Consider the following 10,536-nt stretch of genomic DNA (forward strand, 5'->3'; position numbering starts at 1 on the left):
ATTTCACAAAAAAATAATAAAATCAACAAATAGGAGCGCATCAAATCAAAAAGCTTCTGCACAGGAAAGGAAAAATCAGAGTAAAGAGATGACCTGTAGCATAGGAAAAGAACTGTTAGCTATTTGTTGGCTAGGGGACTAATATCTGAACTATATAAAGAACTTAAAAAAATACCACCACCCCCCAGCCAAGTGTGGTGGTGCACGCCTGCACTCCCAGCGCTCGTGAAGGTCACAGGATGATCGCTGTGAGATTGAAGCCAGCCTGGGCTACACAGTGAATTCAAGGCCAGCCTGGACTACATAGTGAGACTCAGTCTCAAAAAACAAAACAAAACAAAATTGCCTCCCCCCAAAACAAATAACCCAATAAAAATGGGCCAATGAACTGAACACTTTTCAAAAGAAGTACAAATGGCCAATAAGTACGTGAAAAATGCTCAGTATCTTTAGCCATTAAGGAAACACCAATCAAAACCGCTTTCAGAACCCCCTCACCCCCTGCAGAGCAGCTATCATCAAGAATGCAAGGAACAGCGAGTGAGAACGTGGGATAAAGGAGTCCTCCTGCCTTGCTGGTGGGACTATAAACCAGTAGAGCCACTGTGGAAATCAGTGTGGAGAGTTCTCCAAGACTGAAAACAGAAGTACCATTTGATTGGCCGTATCTCTCTGGGTACACTCTTGAAAGAATTCAGGACAACGTGCTATAGTGATACACACCCACCCGCGTTGGTAGCGGTGCAGTTGACAGTAGCTAAGCTCTGGAAGCAGCCTTGTTGCCCATCAGGCGATGAATAGATGAAGAAAAAAATGGTGTTTATACATGGTGGAATATTATTCAACCATAAAGAAGAATAAAACCATGTCATTAACGAGAAAATCAATGGAATCTGAGACTATCATGCTAAGCGAAATATGCCAGATTTGGAAAATTAAACAGGGTATGTTTCTCATGGGAAAAACCTAAAGTGAACAAAATAAAGGAGAGATAGGAAAGGGGGTTAGGGAGAAGGTAAAGGAGAGGGGTAATGGACTTTAAAAGGGTCAAGATGTGTTAAATGCATGTTCCAAATACCCAAAACGATCCTCAACACTTTGTATTACTAACGTGCACTAAGAAACAAAACAAGGAACGCTCCTGGCCATGGTCGGCCCAGTGTTTTCCCACCTCCTCTCAGCCTTCATGTGGGGGTGCCGGAACTCGTCCCAGGACCTGGTCCTTGCCTGGGAGCATCTGTAACTACTCAATAAACTCTTATCTCAAAGATTCCTGTCTCGAGAGTTTCAAGAGTAACCAGATTCTAGAATGGAAAAGAAACCCAACCAAGATCTTTAAATGGTTGTAGTCTTGTCTGGATACAGGCAAACCAGGACAGTCCACCTGACACCCCTCTACAGGTGTACCCAAGCACGTGTGCACGCAGCCACCCAAGCAGATACCTGTACCACCTTGGCAAAATAAAAGCTTTAAAAGATGAGCTTTAGAACAGAAGACATCTACGTTTGCATTATGGCACTATCCCTAACTGGCTTTGTAACTAAGTAAGTCTGTGTAGCTGAATTGCTATCAGCAGTTCTGACTGACAGTTTTTGTACCCATTCAGTGGAATAAAAGTGATGCTAAATCTGGCAATTACAGAGGAATAGGATTCATTTCACAGAAATCCAGATTAGAAATCACACTTTGGGAATTCCATGAAAGAGATACAGAACATAATCCATACACACACACACACCAGACCACAAAATGCAGATAGCCGTTCTTCCTTTAATGTGATTCATAGTTATGCGGATGACCTTGTCTGGTCAACCTGAGATTTCAATGGCAGGCCCAATTGGCTAGATTTTCCGTGTAACAGTTGCGGCCTCTGCGTGATAATGAACTTGGGTTTCACCCAAGGTACTAGAAGCCGTGTCTCTTGAAGTATTTGGCACGCGCAAGAACATCATTGCAGAAGTCACAGCTCAAGTCCTCGTTGCTTCTGACAAAGCCAGCGCCCCCGCCATAGGCACAGAGTCCTCCTGAAATGCATGGGTGTAGAGAAGGACATTCTTTTGTTAGAGAAGCACGGAGGACACATAATGATTTGTTTATTGTTTGTTAGGGTTTCTTAAGATAAGGCTTCACTGTACAGCCCGGACTGGCCTTGAGTTTACGATCCTCCTGTCTCAGCCTCCCAAGTGCTGGGATTACAGATGTGTGTTGGATTGCATGTGGAGAAGGATAATCCTTTAATTAGCTGTATTATCCTTGCTAAAACGTTTGGTGTCTGCCCATTTGTACTAGCTACGCCCTTGGTTCTCGCTCAATAAAAGGTGACTGAGATTGCTAATCGGGGCTGCAGTCCGAGAGGCTGTACGCCCCTGATCCCAGAATTACGCCTCTCTTGTTTTTCTTGTTTCTCTTACTTTTCTCTTCATCCACGGGTACCTCGTTCTCGGGACCTGTCATCCCTGGACAGAAACGGAATCTACATCCGACACATGGGATAGGTTAATCCCAGCCATGTTGCTTCAGGACACTCAGCAAAAAACAAACAAGCAAACAAACAAAAAACCACCGCAGATTCTCTTTCTTGACTACCTAGCAGGAGGAAATTGTGGTTTGAGTAAATGTGGAGCAAGGTATTCAATTTGTCTGTTTGAATTCCACCCTGTGAAACAACTGACCAAGGGGTTATACGTACCTCTCAGGTACTGGGTGGGGGTCCAGGTTGGAAATGTCCTCTGGATTTCTTTGATTCGACTAGTCAGAACCTTGGTCATCTGGGAAACCTGGGACTCGCTGATCCAGGATGTGGGAGCAAAAGCGTTTGTGTCCTAGAGGCCAAGAGGCAGAGGCAAAAATAGGTGAGCCGGGGGAGAGTGACACCATGTGGTGTGCTCAGTGTCTTTCTTTCCTCTTCTTTCTGTGTTTCTCATTTCACCTTTGAGCTTGCCGGGGATTAAAGAGCAAAGCCACTGCCAGAGACATAAAAAACAAGTGTCGGGGAGGATGTGGGGGAACTGGAACCCTTGGGCGCTGTTGATGGGCGTGAAAAGTGACACAGCCACCCCGGGAAGCAGTATGGAGGGTCCTCAGAAAATTAAAATTAGAAGTGCATGTGATTAAAAAAAAAAAAAGAAGTGCATGTGATCTAGCAACCCCATCTCTGGGTGTTTATCCAAAATAATTGAAATCAGGATCTCAGAGAAACATTAGCACTCCTGTGTTCACTGCAGAGCTATGCATGGTAGCCAAGTGTTGGCAGCAATAAAGTCTTCCTGAGATGAATGAACAGAGAAAATGCGGCATAGACATACCCTGAAGGACTGCTCAGTCTCCAAAAGAAAGGCCATCTGTAACAGGGACAATATATAGATAACCCCAGAGGACATCATACCAAGTGAGATAAGCCAGTCACAGGAAGACAAAAACCAAATACCACATGATTTCCTTCATAGTCAGGGTCTAAAATAGTGAAACACACAGACACAAAGAAGAGAATGGTGTTCTAGCCTAGGCCAGGGGAAAGGGAGATGGAACGGTGCTAGCCAACATGTGCAAAATTTCAGCTTTGCAGTAAAAATGTTCTAGAAATCTGATGTGCAACATTGTACATGTAGAGCCGGGCATGGTGGCGCACTGCTGTAATCCCAGCACTCGGGAGCCTGAGGCAGGAGGATCAAGGATCGTTGTGAGTTCAAGGCCAGCCTGGGGGGCCAGGGAGATAGCTCAGTGGCATAAGTGCCTGTCAGGCAAGCACAAGGTCCTGAGCTTGATTCCTGGTACCAAAAAAAAAAAGACCAGCCTGGGCCACAAAGTGAGTTCAAGACTAGCCTGAACTGCATAGAGAGACCCTGTCCCAAAAAAAGATAAAATAATAAAAAATAAAAACATTGTACATGTAATTAGTGCTACTGTGTTATGTACGGGATGGTATTTTAAGTAAGATCTGTAAAGAGATCTCATGTTAAAATGTCCCTACAAAACAAGAGAAAAAAGTAAAGCGACAGGGTTTGGGCTAAGGGAGGGGATGAGCAGTCATTTCCTTGCTGCCTCAGGGTGAGGGCAGGAGGCCCTATGGAGACCGAAGGCGGCCGAGTTTGTGCGGGTTCCATTGCAATGCCCCTCAGTGCTGCGATGCAGAACTGCCCAGCGGGCCAAAAACAGGCCGTCTGTCCTGGAAATTCTCCTTCCAGGTTATCGGGGTGTCCAGCAGCACTTCTCACCCTTCCTACACCCCTCTGGTTTCCACTCTCACACTGGGTTCACGTTTTTAGGAGAAATGTGTCAATTGAGGGGATTCTTGCTTCATCTTCAACACAGCTGTACTCATCTTTTGCCCCGAGAGCCGGATGTTACAAAGGAGCCAGCAGGGGGCAGTAGTAACGATGCCAGCCCTGACCTCACAAGATGTCTTTTGTCCCTGTTGTGCGTTTTCCTGGGTGATTTTAACAGCAGCGACTGGCCCCTTGTGAGTTCATTTCCTCACTTGACAAGGATGGATGGTGGGCCCCCAAATCGAAGAGAAAAGTCATTTGAAAGAACTTTACAGTTTCATACAAGGAATCACTCGTGCAAAGCCAGTTTAAGGATCACTGCACGATAAATGTTCCTAAAATCTTAAGAAATGACTGTAATACAGGCTTCTCAACAACAGTGGCCTGAGATACAGTAGAAAGAACTGAGCCTCACTCAACTTTGCCGTCACTGACCCCAGCGGAGAGTTAATCAGACAGTGGAGTCTGACCAGTTTCCTGGAAGTCTCTTCCCAACAAGTATGCCAGGCAGAGTTAGTGCAAAAGTAGAACTCAACCTTCAGAGCTGAGAGTTCCATGGAAAGAAGACAAGGGATAATGAACTTAGAATTTGTTGCGAGTCTACCAGGCACTTTTGTATATGATTTCACTCAACCTTCATTATAATCTAAAAGGATGGCATTGTAGGACTAAGGCCAGAGTTCAGGGGTCGAGCTCTTGCCCAGCATGTGCAAGGCTCTGGGTTTGATCCGTAGCAATGAAAAAAATGACATTTTATAGTTCAGGAAACGGAAGCACGATGAAGTTAAATTACCTATTCAAGGCCCCACAGCTAGGAAAGAACTTAGCACGGACACCATCTCTAATCTTTCTCCTGGCCACTGCCTTGTTGGAACTCCAGAATAGGGTGCCCTGGGTGGTATCCTAAAACTACAGCATCATTTAATTGAGAAGAAATTGTGGCCGGGCATGGTGGTGCATGCCTGTAATGCCAGAACTCAGGAGGCTGAGGCATGAAGATCGTTGCAAGTTCGAAATCAGCCTGGGCTACAAAGTGAGTTCAAGGCCAGCCTGAACTGCATGGGGAGACCCTATCTCAAAAAGACAAAAAAAAAAAAAAAAGAAAGAAAGAAAAAGAAATTGTGGCTCTAAGCAAGGAGAAATGGTGCTGCTGGTATCTTTCAGGCAGAACTGAGAACCTCCCAAATCCAGGCAGCACTACCTGTGGTGTGTTTTATGGAACTGTGCCATCAACAACAAGAAAACACGCAGGTATGTCCTTAGCATTGCATCAGCCACAGAAGGGCCACACGAGACACTGCCCGATGGGGAGATACCTGCGCCATGTTGATCGGAACACCCACGTTGATCGGAATACTGCCCCGGAGAGACTCCCTGGACAGAACCCCAGCGATCACTGCAGGATCCACGCAGTACTTCCGGCCGACCGTCCGCACGATGGGCTGGTATCGCAGCAGGTAAGGCAGGTCTATTTCAGCCAGTCTTTCAGAAGCACGGACTCCTAAAGCAAACGCAGGAGGAAGGATGCAGCTCCGGGTGCCTTACACTGAAAGGGGTGCCCCCAAGGAGAGAGAGGTCTGGGAGCCCAGGGTTTGGTCCTAAATCCCTGATGCTGCTTCCTGAGCTGAGATTAAGATTCTCTTCTTGAGAGCTTGAGCCAGTGTCCCTCCCATGCATCTCCTGAGACAGATGTCCTCTGCTGCCACCAGCAATTCTCCTGATGCAATTCTGCGGGCACGGGCGCCACTGGGCCCCTCCCACGCACCCCAGAAAGGGTTCCCAGCAAGACGTGCAGTGCCCACCCCTCCACCAGCCAGGTACACGCATGGAGGAGCGATTCCCCTAAGCCCTTCAAGAAGTCCTGGGAGTCCCCCACTGGTTTTGCCTGCAGTCCGCCATCTTTCCACTCCTAAGTGACACCAAGAAATTGTGTAGGAACTTGAGTAAGAGCTTGACTTTGTTTAACAAGAATGCTCTGAACAATGAAAAGTGACACTAATTTACCTGGCTGGCCTCACTTTCTAAGCACTTACGGCTTAAGAAGCACTCTCATTCCGTGACACTGCTTAGAGTCTGGAACACCATCAAGACCGTCACCCCCACCGTTCACAGGCGGTCAGGGCAGCTGGGGGATTTGGATGAAGGAGCAGAGCCAGGACTCTGATGAGGTCTTTGGGCTCCATGTGCATTGTCCTCCCCACTCCTTGGCTTGGGAACAAGTGGGACCCCAGAGGCTATGTCAAAAGAGCACAAGGGGACAGGGAGATGTAACTACCACAGTAGGTCAGGCCGTGGCGTCTTCCAATCCCGCAGGATGCTCCTGGGGTGTCCAGGGTTTGGATGTTCCCGTAGCATCCCCAGTTGCTGCTTTCAGATGAGTCTGCAGGTTGAGAAAGCTTTAGCCTTAGGCACTGCACTAGAATAGACCTCACCACCTTTCTGTCTATGAATGAAATGACATTAATAAAGGCGACTGTGATCAATGAATAATAAGAACTTGACTCTGCAATTGAAACTCTAGGAACTGATCCAACAGTAAACTAAGAAATGACCACAGACAATGCTATGATAGTGCTAGCCTTCTGTCCTGCAGATCTGAGGATCTACTGGGGCAGCTACATTCTTTGCAAAGCTCGGGGGCTGTCTGATGCTGTGGGTTATGGGTCTTAGAACAAATCAGAGATTGTCGGTTCCCTGCATCCTAATCTTCATCTTACTTCCCTCAGCATATACTCAAATACTCCTGACTCCTTGGTCTGGTGTGATGTTCGTGTTGGTTCTGGAGAAACACAGACAAAAGCTGAGTCTCCCAGGGAGTCTCAACTGAGACCCAGAGGAAGGTCACTGCCCATATTGGGGTTGGTTTCACCTTCTCTTGGTGTGTTCTAGGTAAGGGCCTCAGGTTGCAAAGAGGGGGTGCACATGTGAGGCACAGGGCCAGGTCTCTACATGGGGGGTGGGGGGGGGCTCTCTCCTGCTTCTTCCCTGCCTTTCTTTGCATTTTTCTCTGCTCAGAATTGAGTCATCCCTGAAAGGGAGGCATTGTGTTAGATCCTATGAGATTTCACAAAGACCCTGTAAGAGAAGCCTGCTTTTTCTTTGCACACCAGAATGAGGGTCAATGAGTACTGACAATAGACAGCGGAACCTCTGTATGTGTGGGTTCTGCACCTATGGTGTCGATCAATTGCAAATCAAGAATGTTTGAGGAAAAAAATTGCCTGTGCTGAGCATGTGCAGACCTCTGTGCTTGTCATTATTCACTAAGCAGCTCAGTTTAACGAGCACTGGCATAGCATTTGCACTGTATTAGGAACGAAATGTAACCTAGAGGTGACTGAATGCGTAGGGGAGGATCGGAGGAGGTTCTCTGCAGGCGCTACGCCATTTTAGAGAAGGGACTTAAGCATCTGAGGATTTGGGTATCTGGTGTCTTTACTCATGACTGTAAATTTACAATCAGCACTAGGAGGAGTGCACATGAGCCAGTAATAAGATACTTTTATGGGGCAGGAAATTGCTCGCTGTGAGAACTTTCTCATCACTGTAAGCCGATAACTTCTTGATAGGGTCTTTTCTAAAATTATAGTTCTTTTTTTCTTTTTTCTTTTTTTTTTTCCAGTACCAGGAATCGAACTTATGACCTTGCACTTGCCAGGCAGGCGCTGTGCCGCTGAGCTAAATCCCCAGCCCCAATTATAGTTTTTTCAATAATAAGTATTTTTTTTCTTTTCCATTAGTACATATTTGTGATACATAATGAATACCTTCATCTTATTCTTTATCTAAAGCAGGTTGCCTCATCAAATCTTACCGATTTGCCTATCTTTGGAAATCTTTCTAGTGCGTGCACCATGTGTGTTCCATATGTTTACATAAATGCATTTCTAGGTTCTATGTTCTTACGGCTTCGTGGGGTTGACATCTGAAGATACTAGTATTTGGAGTAAATGCTTCTGCCTCCTAAACTTGGGATGAGGAATGTGGAGATAAAAAGGCCTGGTGTTTTATGAGTGTATTAATAATTGAACAAGCCAGTGTCTTCTATTTCATGTTTTTCACCAGTGCACCTGTATCTTTCTGATTGCTCACTGCCCTTGAAGGCGCAGTTGGTTGTCACTTTTTACTGCCTGCCCTGTGGACCGCCCCCTGACCACATTCTAGGAGGGTCAAACTTCCTCCCACTCTCAGTGCTTAGCACCTTGTAGGAATTTACAAATATTCATTGAGGGACTGAGCCAATAAAGGAATGAATGAATGTAAGGCATTTTAAAATTCAGAGACAGGAAAAGCTTTGTACCTCCTGAGGAACTAGGATTCCTCACTGTATTTATCAAAAAACTGGCGCTTTTGCTTTTTGTCCCAGCTGTCAGGAACATCAGGGCCAAAGCACCAGCACAATAGCAGCAGCTGGGTCAGCCTGCAGGTTATTAGCTTGGTGCCATCTTGGTAGCTTTTGTACTAGTTTTTCACTTGAATTATATTAATCTGATTGTTGCAACCACCTCGACCTTTCAATGGAATATATGGTCTATAAATAAATTCAATCAATACTTTTTAGAGTGGGAAACGAGTAGTTACCGATGGTGCATGTTTCAAGTCTGGTCCTGAGCATCACTGTTTTAAAGCCCACCCTGAATTCTGGGGAAACCCAAACTTTCATGAGGTTTTCAGGGAAAGACTGCTTGCCAGTGACTATTCCTAACTCCAGGATTCACTGGACATTTTAGAACAAAAATATTTCCACGGCACTTTTAAGTATAAACGTCCTATTGTGTTCTGGTACTTCCCCTTCCCACCTCCAAGGTGGTTTGGAAAAAAATAAAACCCACTCACCAGCCAGGGCCAGGAGGCCCAGAAGCAGCCACAACACAGACATACTGGAGATCTGGCTCTGCCGCTCCTGAAATGCTTTGAAAATGAACATTAGCTTGACGATGTAAAATCACCGCTCATTGTCATTACAATGTGTGACGTTTCTGGGGCGAGGGGAATGAACGGAACAAGATTTCCTGGGTCAGACGTAGGAACGTAAGGAGTAGAATCATCTCACACACACACACACACACACACACACACACACACACACAGCAAAAGTAGGACGAGTGCTCCATCCTGCCTTAAAAAGGAGATTTCTCCTCGAACCACAGGGATGAGACACAGCATCAAGACACTGGGTACCAGCAAGAAGTCAAGACATTTTCACTCTGGACACCCAGAAATACCGTGCCCTGACTCAAGTCTCTGCAAAACAAATTTCTGATGCCTGTGTCTTACCCAAAGAGCCTCTTCATTATCCAAACGTACTATGGAAAGGAGAGTTTCGTGTGGGTGGTCTCCCTGACTTGGGTTCTTTGCCCTTTAGGGAGGAGGAAAGGCCACACTATCTTTGGTGTCTAGGGACAGATGCTGATTCTTCACTTTGGGTGAAGGATGGAGTTGGGAGTCATTCCCCATTGCTCTCGGCTCCATGCTGGGAATTCCAGAGCCTCTCAGTCACCTTGAACGCTGTTCCCTGTTCTCCCTCTGTAGCTCACCTCCACCCTGCCCGGTGCTGGGGACTGAACCCAGGACTTCACACTGAGCTATATCCTCAGCCCCTTTTTATAGTGTCACAGGGTCTAAGTCACAGAATTGCCCAGGCGGGGCTCTAACTTGCAGTCCTTCTGCCTTAGCCTTCCAGAGTGCTTCCTGGTGCTCCACCCAACCCAGCTTGTAAAAACTCTTGAGCCAGAACCCAGAAGGACAGAAAGACAATCGCGTGTGAAGTCAGGTCAGGGGCAGGGACCCCAGAGGAGCTCATCAAGCACTTGCTTGACTAGAGAACGGATAACCACACACCATCAAGCACGCACTGCCCCGCTTTCTCTCTGTCTCAGCCCACTGCTCCTCTCCACACCATGCATGAATACAAGGAGCCCCGGTTCCCCCAGCACCCCCATGAGTTACACACATACCCCAGAACAGCTCACAATTGACCCGGCATGCTGGAGGAGCCGGGCCCCTGGCCCACAGCGTCCACCTCCACCAACCTTTCCCACCTCAGGGCTTTTCCGATTGTCTCGCCTGAGCAGCGGAGCCTGGCAACCTGTCGTTTTGAGTTATTGCTATCATTACCTGCAGGAGCCTTCGTGGAAACCTGGCACTTTGCACCTCTTTTCTCTGGTGCTCGAGACCAAACCCAGGTCCCTGCTTGACAAGATCTCGACCACTGGGCTGTACCCCCAGCCCTCTTTTGGTTTAATATTATTCTTATGGGCAGTCTCTTCC

General features: G+C 46.8%; 1 protein-coding gene across 2 annotated transcripts; it reads right to left on the minus strand.

Annotated features, from left to right (window-relative positions):
* Positions 1–1,767: 1,767 nt before the first annotated feature.
* On the minus strand, positions 1,768–10,306 carry Lyg1 (lysozyme G-like 1). Of its 2 annotated transcripts, none has more exons than XM_013522708.1 (6): positions 10,224–10,306; positions 9,103–9,177; positions 6,542–6,646; positions 5,583–5,767; positions 2,691–2,823; positions 1,768–2,025 (listed from the first exon to the last, which is right to left on the minus strand). In XM_013522708.1, exons 2-6 carry the CDS (start codon positions 9,143–9,145, stop codon positions 1,907–1,909), a joined length of 585 nt encoding a protein of 194 aa, XP_013378162.1. In that variant the 5' UTR covers positions 9,146–9,177; positions 10,224–10,306; the 3' UTR covers positions 1,768–1,906. The 2 variants fall into 2 exon arrangements, with proteins under 2 accessions (XP_013378162.1, XP_005400802.1); XM_005400745.1 differs by having other exon boundaries at positions 9,103–9,169; positions 10,224–10,296.
* Between the last annotated feature and the right edge of the window lie 230 nt (positions 10,307–10,536).

Source organism: Chinchilla lanigera, unplaced genomic scaffold (assembly GCF_000276665.1).
Source record: "Chinchilla lanigera isolate Chin_1 unplaced genomic scaffold, ChiLan1.0 scaffold00069, whole genome shotgun sequence".
Classification (NCBI taxonomy): Eukaryota; Metazoa; Chordata; class Mammalia; order Rodentia; family Chinchillidae; genus Chinchilla; species Chinchilla lanigera.